At 38.4% G+C, this 23,215-nt stretch overlaps 1 protein-coding gene across 1 annotated transcript in view; it reads left to right on the top strand.

The window, feature by feature from the left end:
- Nucleotides 1–254: 254 nt before the first annotated feature.
- The window catches only part of MAP3K13 (mitogen-activated protein kinase kinase kinase 13), a 66,537-nt gene continuing 43,576 nt past the window's right edge, over nt 255–23,215 (top strand). The window contains exons 1-4 of the mRNA XM_007935962.2: nt 255–726; nt 6,449–6,632; nt 17,423–17,614; nt 18,302–18,460. Of these exons, the coding sequence (XP_007934153.1) occupies nt 255–726; nt 6,449–6,632; nt 17,423–17,614; nt 18,302–18,460 (1,007 nt within the window). The remainder of the gene's footprint in view (nt 727–6,448; nt 6,633–17,422; nt 17,615–18,301; nt 18,461–23,215) is intronic.

Raw genomic sequence — 23,215 nt, forward strand, 5'->3', positions numbered from 1 at the left:
ACTCTCCTCCAATGTGACTTTTAATTGTCATACAGCATTTTATTATGTGGATATATACCACAGTTTAACCAATCTTCCATTGTTTCAGTGTGTTTATTATTATAGACAGTAGTGTAGGGATGTGGATTCCTTAAGGAAGGGTCACCTCATGTTCTCCCATTTTCCCCAGGTTTTGGAACCCTCTCTTGCATCTGAATTCTGTTCCAATAATCCTCTGAGTGTCATCTCAGGACCTTGGGCCCACTCATGGCACGATGGCCAACCCTCAGGAGCACCTGAGCTGCTCCTCTTCTCCACACTTACCTTTGAGTGAAAACAAACCCTTCAGCGGACAAGATGAACTCACTCCTATGGGGAACCACCCTTCATCCAAGCTCCTGGAGGATCTGCAGGAAAAGGGGGTGGTTCGAACAGAGCTGATTGAGAGCGTGAACAGCCCCATCACCACAACAGTGTTGACAAGCGTAAGCGAGGATTCCAGGGACCAGTTTGAGAACAGTGTCCTTCAGCTAAGGGAACAAGATGAATCGGAGATGGCTGTATCTCAGGGGAACAGCAACACTGTGGATGGAGAGAACACGAGTGGAAATGAAGACATCAAAATTCAGTTCAGCAGGTCAGGCAGCGGCAGTGGTGGGTTCCTTGAAGGACTATTTGGATGCTTAAGGCCTGTATGGAATATCATTGGGAAGGCATATTCCACTGATTACAAACTGCAGCAGCAAGGTAAGCTAGCCTATGAAAGTGGAAGATGTTTCCTCTAAAAACACCACCACCATCACCATCATAAACTGGGTAACTCTGACCCATGGGTAAATTAAAGAACTAGAGCCAGGTGAATACCCTATCTCAATTTCCTATTTTAAAAAAAAAGAAAAAACAAACTCACTGCCATGGAGTCGGATATGACTCATAGCAACCCCTCCTTGGATTTCCAAGGCAGTATCACTACAGAAATAGTTTGCCCAATCTTCCTTCCAAGGATTGGCTGGTGGTTTTGAACCACCAGCCTTCTGATTAGCAGTCAAATGCCTTAGGCACTACATCACCAGAGCTCCTAACAGATTCACATTGCATGGATCTTTTCTGGTAGAGCCTATCATTTGTAGTTATCTGATTCAGTGCTATCCAAAACAGAATACATGCAAGATTATCCACAGAGATATAGGAAGAAATTACTAGAACTTCTGTTTATTTTATCTCACATTTTAAATATCTATTTTCAGGTATACTTGATATTTTAAAATAGTTGTACAGATATGTAACTTAGAAATAAATCACAAAATGGGTACATGTTCAATTTTTTTTTACTGAAAAGTCATATAGTCAAAAATCTTATGTCCATTAGGCTAATTCATAGCCAGATAGAAGCCACCTAACACTGCCTCTGAAGCACACAGGCCTGCCTTAGGTTGTAGTGAAAAGGAATTATTTTCTTACAGTCCAGCCTGCAAGGCTCACATTTTGAGGAAAGAACAAAGTACCTAGCCAAAGTTGAGAAGTGTTTTATTAGGTTACTATTTCTAGATCCCATAGCTCTTTAAAAAATAAATTTTCGACCCTCATCATTGTATAACATGGATATTCATGTATTCCAATTCAAGTGTTATACTTTCAACGTAAAGAGAACATATGGCCTTAGTATGCTTATTAACTTAACTTCATTTCTTTAAAATAACTTTTCTTCTTATAACAAAAGATATATATGTAGAAAATTTGGAAAATACAGGTAAGTTGAAAAAAAATTAAAAATATCTATGATCCCCAATCTCCTGAGGATAACCATTAATGTTTTGCTATATATTATTTTTGTGCTGTGTGTACACTTTGTAAAAAAAAAATGCAATTATACTATTTTGCAACATTTTTTCACTTCATACTGTGAACATTTCCCATATCATTAAATCTTCTTCAGGAGTAGATTTATGCTATATAACAGTGCCTAAGGCATTTAACTGCTAACCACAAGGCTGGCAGTTCAAACCCACCAGCCCCTCCTCAGAAGGAAGGTTGGGCAATCTACTTCTGTAGAGATACCACCTTGGAAACTCAAGGAGGGGTCGCTATGGATCGGGTCAGACTCGATGGCACAGAACAGCAACAATAACAAAATATAATGTTTAATTGTGTGAACATTATGCTTATTTATTTAAGCAGTCCCCTATTGCTTGAGAATTTATCTGCTGGGGTTTTTTGTTTGTTGGTTGTTTTTTATTTATTTATTTATTTATTTATTTTGGTGATTATAAACCACACTACAGTGAACACCTGTGTATTCATTTACTTTTGCATAATCTTTGATTACTCCTAAAGATAAATTCCTAGAAGTGCAATGGTTGGGTTCAAAGGGTTTATTGTTTTTAAAGTTTTTAATACATATATTTTTAGTTTTTGTGGAAATGATTCTGTTTTTTGAGTTCTCTCATCAAGAAATTCTGGAAAGAGACATTATGGATCAGAAGTGAAATTCTGTTTTATTTTATAACTGAATTTTGGACTCTGTGACCCTCCCTTAGAGGCCTGTTTATCTTCTTCAGTCAAGACTGTTGACAGCTTTTCCACAACCACTAGTTGATATAATTTTTCTTATGTATTCCATTTATCCCTATATCTGAAATAATTTCTCTTAAACTAACATACCAGCCTCTCCCTGCAACTCTCCTTTCCCCATAAATATATTGGGGATCTACTGGTAAATCTATCAATTCCACGCATACTTTTCAGAATTCCTACTCCCTGCAGTTCTTTGTAGAGTCTCATGTGTGTGTGTGTGTGTGTGTGTGTGTCTGTCTATATTATTCTCTTTCATACATACCCCTATACCATATACATTTTTCCCCTCCATGACCTCAAGGTTTCAAGGAAATTAAAAAGTTGTTCCTTACTACATAAAGATTGGTGATTCCTGTGTTAAAAAAAAAATTATTATTTTAAAAACTGGGAAATTTAAAGATAAGCACACTGAGGAAAATAAAGATCACTTGTCATCTCACAACTCAGAGATAACCACTCTTGATTTATTATTTTTTAAAAGTTCCTTTTCTCTTTTTAGATACAAAACCTATTCATATCTGCATACATAATAAACTGCATTTGGCTTTTAGGGTCTTCCAGTCTCATAATTATTTGGGTAAAAATTTGGGGGTCTCAGGATCCAAATTTAGGGTCAAACTCATAAAGAGGTACACATATACATTCTGTGTGTCTGTTAAAAGGAGGCTTTTACATTTTTTTTGTTATTGGTCTACAAACTTGTATTTAATTTGGCTTCCAAGTGATTATGTGACTTCCAGAATGGCTTATTTTGGTAATAAATAAGAAACAGTCCTGGTCAGCTTAAGATTCTTACGAGGGTACAGCATCTGCCTTACTCTTCAGCAGATGACAGGATAGCCTGCTTTGGGGCTGTTACTGCCGTGGGCCAAAGAGATTTGTTAGCCAAAAACTATGTGTCTTATTTTCCTTGTCAGCTCTGAGATCAGGGAGCTAATCCTTAATCTTGGGTTGCAGTCAGCCAAAAGAGAGTTCATATAACAGATGTGTCCCTACAGTTGGCAGTTATGAGGAAATTTCACTAGATTTTTTTTAAAAATGTCATGATGCTCTCATCTCCCTTTTAGCTATGTTAGGTAATGAAATCCAAGTAAGATAGTGCATGTAATTGAAATTTTTTATTGCCAAATGGTTTCCACTTTCAATGCAAGTTTTATCATGGTCACGTCTGAATTAACAAAGAGCTGCTGCCTTAAAGTCGGTAGGCGTGTGGCTTTTTCTCAGTCCTGGGGATCATGGTGGACATTGAACTTAAGATAGTAGTCATAGTAATGAATCAGAGAAAAGATAAAAGCTGGGGAAGAGAATAAATGGGGCAGATGTCAAAGCAGGAAAAAGTCTGGGACTTACCCTGGAAAGAGCACAGCCGGTTCCCTATTATTTCCCTATTATTGCAATGTTAGTTATCTTGCTTGTCAATTATCTAGGCCCCAATTTTGCACATCCTTATCACTTTCTTTTGTCTTCCATTTTCCTGCTCCTTGGCACCCTATTAGATATTGACAGGGCACTGGGATGGAATAAAGAGGACTAAACCAAAAAAAAAAAAAAAAAAAAACAAACCTGTTGCCATTGAGTCGATACATAATTAAATTAGAATCAAGAAAACAATTGCTAATATCCAGTGCTGCAACCTTGCAGTGACACTGGAATGTTCATACATTGCTGTCCTCAGAAAAAACTAGCAAAATGCTTTTGGATAACAATTTGGTATGTATACCAAGAGCCAGGAAATGGGACTCTTTAATCTAGCAATTTAGTCAAAGAAGCCCTGAAAATATTGAAAATAGTCAAACCTGTAACTTGATTTCCTCCAAAATTTCACTTGGTATGAATTGTCCCTTTGGTGATTTAGTATTTTAGAGGGATTTGCTTTAAATAGCATCCATTTAATTTCACTAGAGCAGAAACCTTTAATCCTGTGATGTCAGGAGAATGGGACAAATGTCCATGCTATGTATAAATCACTCTCACAGTAGATTTTTCTGCTCTATGTAGTTAGGTTTGAAGGTCCGTGTTTTAACCATTGCAATGGAAGATGACATTTTATTAAGAATCTATACACTTTCTTTTTCTCTTAAGATAGAGAAAGTTAGAGAGGGAAATAAGCTTTCTTCTACACAACGTTTTATGGACATAGTAGATAGTGAGTTGGTTTGCTTTCAAAACCAGAATATATTCAAAGCTACCTCAATACCACCTTGCTCTGTGTTCCACAGACAGTGGCCTTTTAGGGATCAGTGGTCTGACAAGAGTCTCTCACAACCGTTAACATTGTCATCATCCTTCTCTTCACCCCGTGGGGCTCCTCGCTCTTTGCTGTACATTGCTACATGTGATAATGCACTGGTAAAAGGATTAATGGAGTCCATCCTTCTTTTTAGGTTTCATGAGATTAAAGCACATAGTGATTGAAATGTTGAAGTGCTTTATTTAAAATGCATTTTTTTTTTAATTATAAAAGTAATGTAGGTATATTTGTCAGTCATAAAAGCCCTAAAGACATCAAGGTAGATATCATGGTAGTCAAGCCTGTAACTTGATTTCCTCCCAAGTCTCACTTGGTATTAATTGTTCCTTTGGTGATTTAATACAGAAAGGGATGGTGGTGGTGGTGGTGGTGGTGGTAGTGTGCCGTTGAGTCAGCCCCGACTCATAGCGACCCCTCCTTGGGTTTCCGAGGCAGTATCACTACAGAAGTAGATTGCCCAACTTTCCTTCTGAGGAGTGGCATAAAGAAAAAAATTATACAGAAAGGGATAAAGAACATAATATGAATCATCAGTAATACCATGCTTAGAAATTACTTCTATTGACTTTTTGGTGCAAAAATTCAAACTCTAAGAAAAAGAGAAACCACATTTTAACTTGAAAAGACTGCAGCTGTATGGGTAACCATATCATGAGTAATAACCCTTGCAATTACTTCATAAGAATCAATGTGGTGGAGTGGGGAAAGCACTGTCCTTTGCGTTAGCCAAATCAAGTGTTCTCCACCCACTTCTGTCACTTACCAGTTATATGACCTTGGATATGTTACTCACCCTATGCCTTTGTTTTCTCATTTTAAAGATGAGACTCTATGGGTTAAATACCCATAATAAGCCTAGACTTGTAGGATTGTTATAAGGATTAAACACAAGATGTATGTAAAACATTATGCTGCTATGTAAATAATATATGATAATACTATGTTAAATACTAGAGGTAAATGCTAACAAATTTTAGTGTAATTAAGTTCTTAGGAAAGTACCACTGAAAATTCATTCAGCAAGGTTTCATTGAGCATCTGCGCTAGAACTCAAAGAGAAATAAAACAACACTGGTGGTGTTGTGGTTAAAGCACTGGGCCGCTAACCAAAAGGCTGGCAGTTCAAACCCACCAGCCACTCCATGGCAGAAAGATGAGGCAGTGTGTTTCCATAAAGATTTACAGACTTGGAAACCCTATGGGGCAGTTCTACTCTGTCTTATAGGGTTGCTATGAGTCAGAAACTATTCAATGACAGTAGGTTTGGTTTTTTGTTTTTCCTGTTGGGTGATGGGGTAGAAGCAGTGGTATTGGTACATACAGGTGAATTGCAAGCTTGAGGTGAGGAGGTGGGGTTGAAAGAGTGTCAAGATATGCTTTGTTTGGAGGAGAGTATATTGAATATCTCTGACCTGCTCGGATTTCAATGGTTGAAAATTGATAGAAACTAATACATAAGAATATCTAATATAGAATATAAGGCCCATAGGAAGGTCATATCTTTTAGTGAGTTACCAGGTCACTACCAGAGGGTAGTGGCCATTCTGGGTGATGGTGAAGTTGGTGCCTGTGAAATAGCTTTATAGAAGGGCCCTTAGCAAATTCCAAGATCTCTTCAAGCCTGTTTCTCAACTATGTGCCTAGATACTTGGGAAGTACCATTCGAGGAGATCTCAGAGCTGCAGTGGCTGGGTAGTGGAGCCCAAGGAGCTGTCTTCTTGGGCAAGTTCCGAGCGGAGGAGGTGGCCATCAAGAAAGTGAGAGAACAGAATGAGACGGATATCAAGCATTTGAGGAAATTGAAGCACCCTAACATCATCGCCTTCAAGTAGGTCAAGGCTTTTTTTTTCCCCCTCAGAAATAGATTTTCTTTCCCCCAATATATACACATATAAGTTCTTGCTTTCAAAAACATGTCAAGAATGCTCTATAGACTTAGAACTGTGCTAGGTGCTTTGGGAGGAACCAAAGAATTTGAGCCATATCCTTAAGGATCTTACAATCTAGTACTTTTTTCCAGAGCTTGGAAGGAAGGCTCATGGGGTAGCGAGGGAGAAAGCAGATTCCCACAAAGCACTCAGATCAGCCAAATCTACCTCGTTTATCAGTGGGATGACAGAGGTCACTTCCAGATAACCTGAACATCCTACTGTCCAGTTAAGAAAACAAAGCTAACATATCTGAAGTGATCAAAGAACAGCTAGTCCCTGTGTAATCGATATGTACATTTTATTAGTTTCTATTGGCATTTCTTCTTAAATATGAACTTGTAATAACAGGTACCTTTAGAGTATTTCTCCCTGCCTCAGGTTTTGCTAGATCCCCTTTTAAGTAATGCCAGACACTCAGCTTTCTTAATCTAATGATAGTGGAATGATTGATGATAGTAAGTTATATGTGATATTCATTTCACAAAGTGATTGTTTTCAAGAGTATATAAACTACTTCTCTAATCCAGGCTATTATTTTCATATTATTGACTGAGATTCCTAGAAGAAGGAGAGTCATAGGTGTATTTGTGGAAGTTACAAACCTAGAAGTGCAGAGCTCTCAATATATGTAATTTCTATACCTTTCTCTGGGTTCCCTCTCTTGCCAACTCTTAAATTTGTCTCTAGGTTTAAAATAATGAAAGGTGCCATGGTGTTAGTTGTTGTTGTTGTTAAGTGCCGTCGAGTCGTTTTCGACTCATAGCGACCCCATGCACAGCAGAACGAAACACTGCCCGATCCCGCGCCAGCCCCACAATCCCTGCTATACTTGAGCCCATCATCGCAGCCACCGTATCAATCCATCTCATTGAAGGCCTCCCCCTCTTTCGTCGACCCTCCACCCTACCAAGCATGACATCCTTCTCTAGGGAATGGTCCCTTCTTACAACATGACCAAAATAGGTGAGACGAAGTCTGGCCATTCTTGCTTCCAAGGAGCATTCTGGCTGCACTTCCTCCAGGACAGATCTGTTAGTTCTTTTAGCAGTCTATGATACTTTCAGCATTCTTCGCCAGCACCACAACTCAAAAGCATCAACTCTTCTTCGGTCTTCCTTATTCATTGTCCAGCTCTCACATGCATACCAGGCGATTGGAAATATCATGGCTTGTGTCAGGCGCACCTTAGTCCTCAAGGAGATATCCTTGCTCCTCAGCACTTGAAACAGTTCCTTCGCAGTTGACTTTCCCAATGCTACATGTCGTCTAATGTCCTGACTGCTGCTTCCGTTGGCATCGATTGTAGAACCAAGCAACGTGAATTCCTTGACAACCTCAGTCTTCTCTCCATTTATTGTGATGCTGCTCATTGGTCCAGTTGTGAGGATTTTTGTTTTCTTTATGTTGAGATGTAATCCATACTGCACACTGTATTCTTCAACCTTCATCAGTAGGTGCCTTAAGTCATCCTCACTTTCAGCAAGCATCATGGTGTTAGAGGAGGGATAAAATGAACAGGAGAGGTAGTCTTTAGGTGGGGTGAAAATTTAGAAACTAGAGCTTCTTAGCAGATTTGATATATATTTTTCATTCTTAGAAAATAGTATGACCAATAAGGCTAAAGTTAAAAGTGAAATAACTTACAAATCCGCCTTCTTTAAACTTGGAAGAACTCCCAGCCCGAAGAGGGACCCTTTCTTGATTTTAAAACAAACAAATGAACAAACATACTCTCATTATAAATGTAAAAATGTATGTGATAATTCTTAGTTGGAACCACATCCCCAAAGTAAGAAATAGAAATCTTGTGTGTGAACTTTGTAGGATGGGTTTAAATCAGTATTGAGGTTGAGTTATGATTTCCAAATAAGACCTCTTATGAAAGGGAAAAAAATCTGAAAAGAAGAGAAGCATTCAACTGTTATACTAACACATTAATCAGTGTTTGGATTCATTTCCTTGTGGAAGGGACATCCATGCACACACCGGACATGTATGAGAGTGTCAGGTGCTATAGTGATCCTATCACTGGTTGCCCTAGTAGAGCCAGGGGGATATGAGACCAAAATGAAATGTTATAGAGACCAATTATAAACTTTCCAAAGATGATAAATTTCAAAAGATAAATACCACCTCCACCATTAGTTGCCACTAAGTGGATTCTGATTCACGGCTGCCCCATTTGTTTCAAAGTAGAACTGTGTTTCACAGGGTTTTTTAATGGCTACCATCACCAGGTCTTTCTTCTGAAGTTCTTCAGGGTGGATCTGAACCACCAACTTCTTGGCTAGTAGCCAAGATCTTAACTCTTGCAACTACCCAGGGACTCCCACAAAAAACAGTAGAAGGATTGTTTTTAAGCAGACAGAGTAATAGAAACTTACTTCTTTTCTTCATTTTACTTCACTGACAGGATCATCACTTTTAGTGATTCATTGCTGTAATTCCTAATTGGAAGGAAGGGCCAAGAGCTTTTAAAGTTGGGCTTGAGACACAGACTATTCTATAGATTAACATAGCTTCTTGGCCTCCTGATGTGACCTAGGCTGTGTGGACTTGCCAGCAAGATGCCCTGAACAATGAAGGTAGAAATGCGTCCTAAGAGAGTAGGACTATGCTATGAGAAGCTTTATTTTTCCTTCCTTTCTTTCGCTTTTTCTTTTTCCCATATCATCCTTCTGACCTTCCTACATGTATATGCAATTTTTAGCATTTTGGACAAGTATTGCCATGCTGGTCTCCAATTCCTTGGACTGAAGATGCTTGAATAGTTTTTACCTCTGCGTGGAAAACAATAGTGAGTCTGTGTCCCTGGCTCATTACACCATGTTCTTGGGGCTTTGTGCAGTGTTATGTTTGCAGCCATCTGTGCCATGTGTTGCTTGGCCAATGAACACATTCAGTACCGTCTGGAAGATATAAGGGCAAGATTGGATTTTAATACTTCCCTCTAAAAACTGATTTCCGTGCTTACAGCTTCTTTGGAAGTTAGTAAGAACCATATACAAAAGGCTACATGTAAGAAAAGAATACTATGTTCTTTTTTTTTCCCCCAGTTTTTTTTTTTCTAAATAACCTTTGAAGAAAAGCAAAACTGACTGTTCCTAATGGAATTCAGTGTCAAGGGGAAGACAAAGTAGCAATTAGAAGTTATCATGGAGCTGTTATTTATAGCTACTAAGAAGCCTTATCATAGTGCAGGGCTGATGGAATGATTGTGTCTCTTTTGTCAGTCAAGAGAGATGAGAAGTGCATTAACATATCACTGTTAAACCCTTTCTGTTTGTTGGTGTGATGAGTTAAAGCATGGTTGAGTAGGATACTGAGTACCTTAAAACAAATACCTATTTTTATATTCTTAAGCGTAATTCCAACTCAAACCCATTGCTGTCGTATTGATTCTGACTCATAGCAATCCTATAAGACAGGAGAACTGCCCCATAGTGTTTCCAAGGCTGTTATCTTTATGGAAGCAGACTGCCTCATCTTTCTCCCCCAGAGCAGGTGTTGGGTTTGAACCACTGACTTTTTGGTTAGCAGTGGAGCACTTAACCACTGTGCCACCAGTGCTCCTCGTTAAGCACATTGTGTTGTTATTGTTGAGTCAGCTCTGACTCATACCAAAGCACTTTAGGTTTGTCCTGCCTTATATACTATTTCTCTCTAATGAAAATTAAATGATCTGTTTGTGTTTGCTGTACACTTTTTCTCCACTGAGTGTTCCTAAAAGTCAAGTAACAGAAACTTGAAAAAAAAAAATTCATTTAAAATCAAGATGACAATTCTGGGTAGTTTTGAAAGTCATAGGAGAATCAGAGAAATAGTTTTGTGACATGTGACAGACATGTCAAGGCAGAGAAAATGAAGATAAATTATACTTCTTCATAACTTGCTGTTGTTATAAAATCTTGACATGATCAGTGCCTCAGCCATGGCCTCTAAATTCTTTTATCAGTTACAGCAACCTAATAGATAGGACATGGATTAGTAGCTGATCAAAGACTTTAATTGGATGTCTTCTAGATAGAGTGTTGTGTTGTTGTTGTTATGTGCCATCGAGTCGGCCCCGACTCATAGCGACCCCTCCTTGGGTTTCCGAGGCAGTATCACTACGGAAGTAGGATTGCCCAACCTTCCTTCCGAGATAGAGTGAGTACTCTGTTAACTTCTCTGGAAAGTTTCAAAGCAAGACATAAAGAAATGAGATACAGAAACTTGCATGTGACCATTTTCTTCTCTCATCCTCAGAACAAAATTGTGAAATAAAATTAATATAGTTATTCTCACTTTTATGAGGTAGCAGTATTAACATAGGAATCCCCAATATGCTTATATTTAGAAAAGTTAAATAGTTAAAAGGGAGGCAGTGTAGAGTAGTTAATGAAAAAGACTTTGAAAGCAGATAGACTGGTATTGGATCCCAGATCTGCTAAATACCAGTTGCATGACCTAGGACAAGTCAACTTCCATCTTTGAGATTTCTCTGTAAAAATGGAAAAGGTAATATATTTCTTACAATGTTTGGGGGACAGGTTAAATAAGACAATTAAATAAGTATATAAACCTGAATGGCAAGTAGAAGATTCTCTTTTGTGTTAGTGGTCTTCCTTCTACCCCTTGGGTCTGTACATGTTGGTATGGGGGCTTTTTTCACAAGTAAAGTTAAGGTGAAGTTAGATATTTTTCAAATTCAAAGCATATAATCTAAATGGCAAGAGAAAATTGCATTTATGAAACTAATTGCTGCTATGTATCATAAGAATTTAGAGAAGAGACACATAGACCAGTGGAACAGAATTGGGAGTACAGGAATAGAGCCATCCACCGATGGTCAGCTGATCTTTGCCAAAGAGCCAAAGCCATTCAATGGGGAAAAGATAGTCTCTTCAAAAATGGTGCTGGCAAAACTGGATATCCATTTGCAGAAAAATGAAACAAGATCCATACCTCACACCATATATAAAAACAAATTCAAGATGGATCAAAGGCCTAAACATAAAGCTCAAAATTATGAAGTTCATCAAAGATAAAATAGGGGCAAACTTTGGGGCCCTAATTTATGGTATGAATAGACTATCAGACATAACCCAAAATGTACAGGCAGCAGAAGAGACTAGGTGACTGGGACCTTCTAAAAATTAAATTCTATGTGCATTGAAAGACTTCTACAAAAGAGTAAAAAGAGAGCCTACAGATTGGGAAAAAATATTTGGCAATGACCTATCCAACAAGGACCTTATCTCTAAAATTTATAGAAAACTTCAATACCTCAACATCAAAACAAACAATCCAATTCAAAAATGGGGAAAGGATATGATCAGACACTTCACTGAAGAAGGTATTCAGGCAGCTAACAAACACATGAAGAAATGCTCATGATCATTAGCCATTAGAAGAATGCAAATCAAAACAACAATGAGATATCATCTTGTTGTTGTTGTTATGTGCCCTTGAGTCAGACCCCACTCATAGCGACCCCTCCTTGGGTTTCTGAGGCAGTATCACTACAGAAGTAGATTGCCCCATCTTCCTTCTGAGGAGTGGCTGATGGGTTTAAACTGCCAGCCTTCTTATTAGCAGTCAGGTGCCTTAGGCACTATGCTATCAGAGCTCCTGAGAGATCATCTTACCCCAGCAATAACAGCAAAGTTCAACAAGGCAGAAAATAACAACTACTGGCAAGGATATGGAGAATTTGGAGCTCTCATACATTGCTGGTGGAACTGTAAGGTGGTCCAGCCACTGCGGGAAATGGTATGGCACTTCCTTAAAAGTTGGAAATAGAAATACTATTTGATCCAGCAATCTGATTACTAGGAATATATCCTAAAGAAGTAAGACCCAGGACACAAATAGATACATGCACATCCATGTTTATTGCAGCACTATTCACAATAGCAAAGAGATGGAAACAACCTAAGTGCTCATCAACAGATGAATGATGTATAACCAAACTATAGTACATACACACAATGCAACATTAAAGGAAAATGAAGAATCAGTGAATCACCTCATAATGTGGTTGAACTTGGAGGACATTATCTAAGTGAAATAAGTCAATCACAGGAGGACAAACATTTTATAAGTCCACTATTATAAAAAGTCAAGGAAAGGTTTGCACAGGTGATGATTACCAAGGATGGGAGAGGAGGGGAAAGGAGGGTAAATAGATGGATAGCTCTGATATGGGTGAAGGGATTTTAAAATAATAATAATATATCAAAAAGAAATAAGATTAGCATTAGTTGATAATTTTTGAAGCTAGGTTATGGACACATGGAGCTCATTATACTAGTCTTTGTTTCTGTTTGAAATTTTTATACTGTATTTTTGAAATTTAAAATATTAGAGAAGAGAAAGATTTTTTTGGATTCCATTAATCAGGAAATGTTTCTTGGAAGATGTAGAAATTGATGGAAATATAGACTACATAGATGTATAATGTATTGTATAATATTTTTATTCTAAACAGAAATGTTTTTTTAAAGAGAATAGAGTACACCTACTCCTCACTTGCCAACTAGCTCATTAACTGATATTTTGCATTTACTACAACAATTTTTAAAAATCTGCTATCCAATTATTTTGCTTGACGTACATCTGGCAATAACACTGGCTGTAATGGTTAAGGTTATGTGTCAATTTAGCTGGGTCGTGATTCCCAGTGGTTTGGCAGTTACATAATGATGAAATTCAGAAGTGATATAACGATGTAATTTGGTAGTTATGTAACGATATTGTCGTCCTCCATTCTGTAATCTGATGTGGGTATCCTCCAGTTTTGCATAATGCCAATTTTCACATAACGACCTGATATTTAGAACCTAACCATGTTCATAAGTGAGGAATGTGTGTATAGAAAATTGGCACTTTGGTCCTCAGTCTAGTCACTTATTTTAAGTTGAAGTAATTAAAAATATTCCTTCCCTGTGCAAAATAGATGTCAGAAGAGACTCTGAAATGTGCCCTTGAATAAAGAGTAGATAAGCAAAAGGGAGAATCTACAGGATAAAAGAGCTGAACACAAGATTTCAAAGAGCAGCTCGAGAAGACAAAGTCTATTACTGTAATGAAATGTGCAAAGACCTGGAGTTAGAAAACCAAAAGGGAAGAATACAATTGGCATTTCTCAAGCTGAAAGAACTGAGGAAAAAATTTAAGCCTCAAATTGCAATATTGAAAGAGTCCATGGGCAATATGTTGAATGATGCAGGAAAATGAAAAGAAGATGGATGGAATATACAGAGTCACTATACCAAAAAGCATTGGTAGATGATCATCCATTTCAGGAGGTGGCATACGATCAAGTACCAATGGTATTGAAGGAAGAAGTCAAAGCTGCACTGAAGGAATCGGCAAAAAAAACAAGGTCCAGAAATTGATGGAATACTCACTGAAATGTTTCAACAAACGGATGCTATGCTGGAGGTACTCAGTCAGCTATGGCAAGCGATTTGGAAGACAGCTACCTGGCCAACTGACTGGAAGAGATCCATAATATTTTTTTTAATTTTTTAAGAGTTTGTTTTACATTCAACATTATGTGTACATTTAGTTTCACTCCCCATTTACCATGCCCAACCCTAACCCAGTCTCCTCCTCGCCCTGCACAGTAACCCTCCCCCCATGCCCCTCATAGTTATGCACTCCTGTTTGTCCTGCATTTCCTCTGTGTGAATTTGCCCCTCTGGTGTCCTGTGGTCTTTTGCTCCAAGGGGTTCATTTCCATAGAGTATGTGGGTGCGTCACCCTGGGTTGAGTGGTCTGTATGTACATCTTCTTTACTATTGGGCAGAGAGCCAGCCCTTGGGAGTGAGCTTTATTCCAGGCTCAGAATGTGTCCCAGGACCATAGTATTGGGGGTCTCACCAGATTCCATCTGACCAGTAATTCTGGTCATTATTGAGTTTTTGAAGGGATCCATATTTGTACCCATTCCAAAGAAAGGTGATCGATCCCACAGAATGTGGAAATTATCTAACAATATCATTGATATCATGTGCAAGTAAAATATTGCTGAAGATAATTCAAAAACAGTTGCAGTAGAATATTGACAGAGAACTTCCAGACATGCAAGCTGGATTCAGAAGAGGACGTGGAACAAGGGATGTCAGTCCTGATATCAGATGGATCTTGGCTCAAAGCAAAGAATACCAGAAAGATGTTTACTTGTGTTTTATTGACTATGCAAAGGCATTCGATTGTGTGGATCATAACAAATTGTGGATAACCTTGAGAAGAATGGAAATTCGAGAACATTTGATTGTACTCATGTACCTGTATGTAGACCAAGAGACTATCATTCAAACAGAACAAGAGGATACTGCATAGTTTAAAATAGGAAGGGAGGGTGTCAGGGTTGTATCCTTTCACCATACTTATTCAATCTGTATGCTGAGCAAATAATCTGAGAAGCTGGACTATATGAAGAAGAACGTGGCATTAGGATTGGAGAAAGAGTCATTAACAACCTGAAATATGCAGATGACACAACTTTGCTTGGTGAAAGTGAGGATGACTTGGAGCACTTACTGATGAACATTAAAGACTACTGTCTGCAATATATAGTCGCAGGGGACATCAAGCTTAATTGGCATAACATACTATATAAAACATTGTTCCACCTACTACTTTGGCGAGTAGCGACTGGGACCTTAAAAGCAAGGAAGCTGCCATCTAGATGCAACAACGGGTCTTTCCTCGTCAAGAAGAAAGAAGAAAATCAAAATTAATGGAAACAATCAGTCCTAGCGACTGGTACACCATCTGATCTGCAACCTATACAACTATGAGACCAGAAGAACTAGATGGTGCCCAGCTACCACTGCCATCCACTTGGAAGGGATGTAGGAGATCCTGCATAGAGAGGGAGAACAATGTGGAACAAAACTCAAAATCATTTGGAGGCAAAAAAAAAGAAAAAAAAAGAAAAGAAGGTGGGGACCAGGTTTGCTGGTCCAATAGAGCCTGGTGTAAACCACTGAGACTATGGCCCCTAGCTGCCCTTCAGGTCTGGAATTGAACCCACAACTGTGGTTTCCAGCCAAACAAAGTACAGGCATGTGAGTTAAACATTTACCTCAAGTAGACACACGCCCTGGAGAGAACAATCATGGGAGAAGGAAGGGCTGCTTATGCACAGGGAGATAGCTCAGGGTGCAGAAGAGTATGAAGGGATGGACACTGGGAGGAGGTAACTATGGGAAGGAAGTGGGAGGGGAGCTGCTGCATTGTAAATTTTGGTCAATGACATGAGACAAAGTATATGTGAACTGCTGTATGAAAAGTGAATTTACTCTGTAAATCTTCACCCAAATCCTAAAAAAAAAAAAAAGACTACTGTCTGCAATATAAAGAAAACAAAAATCCTCACAACTGGACCAATAGGCAGCATCACTATAGATGGAGAAAAGATTGAAGTTGTCGAAGACTTCATATTACTTGGTTCTACAATCAAAGCCAATGGAAGCAACAGTCAAAACATCAAAAGACATATTGCATTGGGCAAATCTGTTGCAAAAGACCTCTTTCAGGTGCCAAAGAGCAAAGATATCTCCTTGAAGACTAGGATGTGCCTAACCCAAGCCATGGTATTTTCAATCAGCTCATATGCATGTGAGAGCTGGACAATGAATAAGGAAGACAGAAGAGTTGATGCTTTTGAGTTGTGGTGCTGGCAAAGAATGCTGAAAGTACCATGGACTACTAAAAGAACTAACAAATCTGTCCTGGAAGAAGTGCAACTGGAATGCTCCTTGGAAGCAAGAATGGCCAGACTTTGTCTCACCTCCTGTGGTCATATTGTCAGAAGAGACCATTCTCTGGAGAAGGATGTCATGCTTGGTAAAGTGGAGGGTCAATGAAAGAGGAGAAGGCCCTCAATGAGATGGATTGACATGGTGGCTGCAGCGATGGGTTCAGGTACAATAGGGATTGTGAGGCTGGCCCAGGACTTGGCAGTGTTTCATTCTGTTGTACATAAGGTCAGTATGAGTTGGAGACAACTCAATGGCACATAACAACAACAACAATTTAAAATTCCACAAATAATAATATTTTATTTGAATTCTCTTTCTGTATACCCTATATGAAGGAGCTCTGGTAGCATAGTGCCTAAGGCACTTGACTGCTAACCAGAAGGCTGGCGGTTCAAACCCACAAGGCACTCCTCGAAAAGAAGATGGAGCAATCTACTTCCGTAGTGATACCACCTCGGAAACCCAAGGAGGGGTCACTATGAGTCAGGTCTGACTCAATGGCACATAACAACAACAACATACCCTATATGAATCTGTCTATTCAATTTAAAAGGAAGATATTTTGAAATATTCTTAAGGATTTAAAACATTATTATCCATCCTTACACAAACCTCAGGAAATGGAGCTCTTTGTCTCTGAATGGAATGGTTCCACAGAAAAAGCACCAGAAACGATGCAACATGTAGATATCTGGAGTAAACACAAGAAATTAACGTTTTCTATATGCACAATAGAGAAACCTGTAGGCTAGAGGGGTTTTAATGCTCCTTTAAGAGTTAGGAAATATTATCTCTATGCACTTTAAAAATAATTTAGATAGGGACTTGGTTTTTATTAATTTATTAAATATCCTTAAAATATAAGCATGTGTATTGGTATGTTTGTATGTACATATATGTTTATATACATGTTTGTGCTTTCTTGGAAGGGGTGTTTGTACCCAGGCCCCATGTTATTGCATCATCATGGAATACTGTGCCCATGGACAACTCTACGAGGTTTTGCGTGCTGGCAGGAAGATCACACCTCGATTGCTGGTAGACTGGTCCACAGGAATTGCAAGTGGAATGAATTATTTGCACCTCCATAAAATTATTCATCGTGATCTCAAATCACCTAAGTGAGTTCTGAGGCTGATGTTTCAGCTATTTTGTTCTGAAATAAATTTTATCAGCGAGTGTTTAAGTTTTCAGTCACCATACTTTCAGTTCAGTTTCAATCAGTGTAGCAGGTAATTCTACTTGCATGTCTTTTAGGTTATTGTTGATCTACTATTTACCCGCATGGTAGATTTGTCTGGACCAGGCACCTGACACTAGTTGTGCCTTTTGTTGCTTTTAAATTGTACAATTGTGAAACAAACTTCATTATTGTCTAAAGTATTCACCTTCCATCTTCCTGATTAATTAATGACAAACTTCCCCACTCTGAAGGCTCAATTTGTTGTTATCTTACCGTGTTCCAAAAAAATACTTGTTTAAAACTGAGTTTCAGAAATGTACATAATAAGATGAAAATGGATGAATGAGAAACAGAGGAAAAGAGAAAATAAGACATTAGAACTAATGGTAGAACCAGTGGTGGAGGCAGGATAAATCTAGGTATAAAAACACAGTCTGCTGTGCTGCCTCATGAGTGTGAATGGTGCTGTTTCTAGGGTGTAGCTAATGCCCAAGTAGCATTGGAAACTGCAAGCTGAATTCTAAAAGGTAGGAGGCAACAAACCAATTCTTCACTTGCCATTTAGAGTCACGGTTTTCATTAACACTAATCATCTGGATGTTTTCTTCTTTATTTCTTTTTAAAGTGTTTTAGTGACTCACACAGATGCAGTAAAAATTTCAGATTTTGGTACCTCTAAGGAACTCAGCGATAAAAGTACCAAGATGTCTTTTGCTGGCACAGTGGCATGGATGGCGCCAGAGGTGATAAGGAATGAACCTGTCTCTGAAAAAGTGGATATATGGTGAGTGGTGCCACTTGTGTAACTACAAAGCCTTTTCCCACTTCCAGCCTGTCAGCACTTTCCTCTTTCAACACTTCTACTTCACAGAATATTCTTTAGTGTTGCTCACCTCCGGTTGATTTCAGGCTCATAGTATCTGAGACACTGCCCAGTATGATGATATATGGTAAGAAGAATTGGGAAGAGAGTTAGGATGGATATCTATTCAGTAAATCATCCATTTGTGGGACCCCCAGCAAATATGCTGAACTTTCTAGAAAACTTGAAGTTTACTTAAGCTAAGTGTGTAGGAAAAGTCTTTTTGAACTGTGTAGAAAAGTCTTTATGTCCTCCTTCCACACGCCTTGAACTGTATTACACAATTGTCACTTTCTTTAGTAAAATACATTAAACTTAGCTTACCTGTTTTTGATGGCTTAGACCATCATTATACATATCAGTAATGCAATTTGCTTTGATATAGTTATGTCCTTTGTTGTTATTACATGTCGTGAAATTGGTTCTGACTCATAGTGACTCTATGTACAACAGAATGAAACACTGCCTGGTCCTTTGCCATCTTCATAATTGTTGCTATGCTAGAGCTCATTGTTGCAGCCACTGTGTCAATCCATCTTGTTGAGGGTCTTCGCCTTCTTTGGCTGACACTATTCTACCAAAGGTGGCATAGTGGTAAGGCATTTGGCTGCTAACCAGAAGGTTGGCAGTTCAAACCTACCAGCTGCCCCATAGCAGACAGATGAGACAATCCTCTTCCATAAAGATTTACAGCTTTGGAAACCCAGTGGGGGTCGCTATGAGTTGGAACAGACTTGATGGCAGTAGGTTCTACTTTACCAAGCATGGTATCTTTCTCCAGGGACTGGTCCCTTCTGATAACGTGGCCAAAGTATGAGACAAAGTCTGGCCATTCTTGCTTCTAAGGAGCATTGTGGCTACACATCTTCTAGGACAGATTTGTTCGTTCTTCTGATAGTCCATGGTATTTTCAGTATTCCTCCACAACACTGGGAGCTCTGATGGCGTAGTGCCTAAGGCATTTGACTGCTAACCAGAAGGCTGGTGGTTCAAACCCACCAGTGACTCCTCAAAAGGAAGACTGGGCAATCTACTTTCATAGAGATACTGCCTCGGAAACCCAAGGAGGGGTCGTTATGAGTCAGGACCTACTCTACTCGATGACATTGAGTTTTCACCAACACTATAATTCAAAGACATTGATTCTTTGGTCTTCCTTATTTATTGTCCAGCTTTCACATGCATATGTAGTGATTGAAAAGACCATGGCTTGGCTTAGATGCACCTTAGTCTTCATAGTGATATATTTGCTCTTTAACACTTTAAAGAAGTCTTTTGCAGCAGATTTGCCCAATGCAATACATCATCTCATTTCTTGACTGCTGCTTTCATGCATTAATTATGTATCCAAGTAAAATGAAATCACTGACAACTTTAATCTTTTTTCCATTTATCATGATGTTACTTATTGGTTCCCTTGTAAGGATTTTTGTTTTCTTTAGTTTGAGATGTAATCTATATACTTAAGGCTGTAGTCTTTGATCTTTGTCAGTAAGTGGTTTGAGTCTTCTTCACTTTCAGCAAGCAGGGTTGTGTCATCTGCATATCACAGTTCTTTAATGAATCATCCTCCAATCTTGATGCCACATTCTTCTTCATATAATCCAGCTTCCTGGATTATTTGTTTAGCATACGGATTGAATAAGTGCGGTGAAAAGATACAACCCCATCACACACACTTCCTGATTTTAAACCATGCCATATCTCCTTGTTTTATATGAATGACTGCCTTTTGGCCTGTGTATAGGTTCCTCATGAACACAATTAAGCATTCTGGAATTCCCATTCTTCACAATGTTATCCATAATATGATCAGCATAGTCAAATGTCTTTGCATAGTTGATAAAACACAGGTAAACATCTTTTTGATATTCTCTGCTTTCACCCAAGATCCATCTGACATCAGCAATGACATCCCTTATTCCACATGCTCTCTGAAACTGACTTGAATTTCTGGCAGTGGTTTGTCTATGTACTGCTGTAATCATTTTCTAATTATTTTCAACAAAATTTTACTTGTGTGTGATATTAATGATATTGTTTGATAATTTCCACATTCTTTTCAATCACCTTTCTTTGGAATGGGCACAAATATGGATCTCTTCCATTGGTTGGCCAGGTAGCTGTCTTCCAAATTTGCTAGCATAGATGAGCGAGCACTTCCAATGTTTCAACTATTTGTAAAACATCTCTATGGGTATTCCTCAATTATTGGAGCCTTATTTTTCACCAATTCCTTCAGTGCAGCTTGGACTTCTTCCTTCAGTACTATTGGTTCTTGATCATATGCTACCTCCTGACATGGCTGAATGTTGACCAATTCTTTTTGGTACAGTAACTCTCTGTATTCCCTCCATCTTCTTTTGATGCTTCCTGCATTGTTCAGTATTTTGCCCATAGAATCCTTCACTATTGCAACTCGAGGCTTGCGTTTTTTCTTTAGTTCTTTCAACTTGAGAAATGCCGAGTGTGTTCTTCCCTTTTGGTTTTCTAACTCTAGCTCTTTGCACATTTCATAATTATACTTTATCTTGTCTTCTCAAGCTGCCCTTTGAAATCTTCTGTTCAGCTCTTTTACTAAATCATTTCTTCCATTCACTTTAGCTACTCTCCACTCAAGAGCAAGTTTCAGAGTCTCTTCTGACATCCATTTTGGTCTTCTCTTTCTTTCCTGTCTTTTTAATGACCTTTTGATTTCTTCATGTGTTATGGTCTTTATGTCCTCCCACCACATGTCTGGTCTTTGGTGATTGGTGTTCAGTGTGTTAAATCTGTTCTTCAGATGATCTCTAAATTCAGGTGGGATATATTCAAGGTCATATTTTACCTCTTATATACAGGTTTTAATTTTCTTCAGCTTCCACTTCAACTTGCATATGAGCAATTGATGGTCTGTTCCACAGTTGGCTCCTGGCCTTGTTCTGACTGATGATATTGAGCTTCTCCATTGATTTTTTCCACAGATGTAGTCGATTTGATTCCTGTGTTTTCTATCTCATGAGATCTAAGTGTATAGTTTGCATTTATGTTGTTGAAAAAAAGGTATTTGCAATGACTAAGTCATTGGTCTTACAAAATTCTATCACGTGATCTCTGGCATGATTTCTGTCACCAAGGCCATGTTTTCCAAGTACCAATGTATTTTCTTTGTTTCCAGCTTTCTCATTCCAATCACCAGTAATTATCAATACATCTTGATTGCATGTTTGGTCAGTTTCAGACTGCAGAAGTTGGTAAAAATCTTCAATTTCTTCATCTTTGGCTTTAGTGGTTGGTGCGTAAATTTGAGTAATAGTAATAGTAACTGGTCTTTCTTGTAAGCGTATGGATATTATCCTATCACTGACAGCACTGTATTTCAAAATAGATCTTGAAATGTTCTTTTTTGACTATGAATGTGATGCCATTCCTCTTCAATTTTGTCATTACTGTCATAGTAGATCATATGATGATCTGATACAAAATTAATGCCTAGGATATCAATCTTTATGCTTTCCATTTCATTTTTGACAACTTCTAATTTTCCCAGATTCATACCTTGTACATTCCATGTTTCAATTATTAATGGATATTTGCCACTGTTTCTTCTGAATTTGAATCATGACACATCAGCAAATGAAGGTCCTGAAAACTTTACTCCATCTATGTCATTAAGGTCTACTCTACTTTGAGGAGGCAGCTCTTCCCCAGTTGTATTTTGAGTACCTTCCAACCTGAGGGACTCATCTTCTGGCACTCTGTCAGATAACATTTCACTGCTATTCATAAAGTTTCCAGTGACCAACTTTTTCAGAAGTGTTTCACCATGTCCTTTCTTTCTTCTTTTTTTTTTAATGCATTTTATTGAAATATAATTTATGTACAGTGAAATACACAAAACTAAAGTGACATGTCACCATGTCCTTTCTTTCTTCTTTTTTTTTTAATGCATTTTATTGAAATATAATTTATGTACAGTGAAATACACAAAACTAAAGTGACATGGCTCAATGCACTTTTTTTTTTGCAGTGTCCCCCCTCTCCCACCCCTGCCAAACAACAAAGAAAGTTTCCCTTCATATATAAACCTTTCCTTGACCCTTCACAACAACGAACTAATACTGTATTTGTCCTTCTGTAATTGACTTATTTCACTCAGCATAATGTCCCCAAGTTCATCCATATTATGTGGTGTTTCGCAGACTCTACATTATTCTTTAGTGCTGCATAGCATTCCATTATGTGTATGTACCATAGGCTGGTCGTCCACTCTTCTGCTGATGGCCACATAGGTTGTTTCCACCTTTTTGCTATTGTAAATAGTGCTGTGATGAACCTGAAAGTGCATATATCTGTTCCTATCCTGGCTCTCACCTCTCTAGGATATATACCTAGTAATGGGATTGCTGGGTCAAATGGTATCTCTAATTCCAGCTTTCTAAGGAATTGCCATAATGCTTTCCACAATGTTTGTATCACTTCACAGTCCCATCAGCATTGTATGAGAATCCCAATTTCTCCACATCCCCACCAGCATTTGTTATTTTCTGTCTTGTTGAACCTTGCTATCAGTGCTGGGGTGAGACGGTATCTCATTGTTGTCTTGATTTGCATCTCTCTGATGGCCAATGATTGTGAGCATCTCTTCATGTATTAGTTGGCCACCTGAATATCCTCCTTGGTGAAGTGTCTATTCAT

This window comes from Orycteropus afer, unplaced genomic scaffold (assembly GCF_000298275.1).
Source record: "Orycteropus afer afer isolate SDZICR_OR568_19922 unplaced genomic scaffold, OryAfe1.0 scaffold00032, whole genome shotgun sequence".
Taxonomy (NCBI): domain Eukaryota; kingdom Metazoa; phylum Chordata; class Mammalia; order Tubulidentata; family Orycteropodidae; genus Orycteropus; species Orycteropus afer.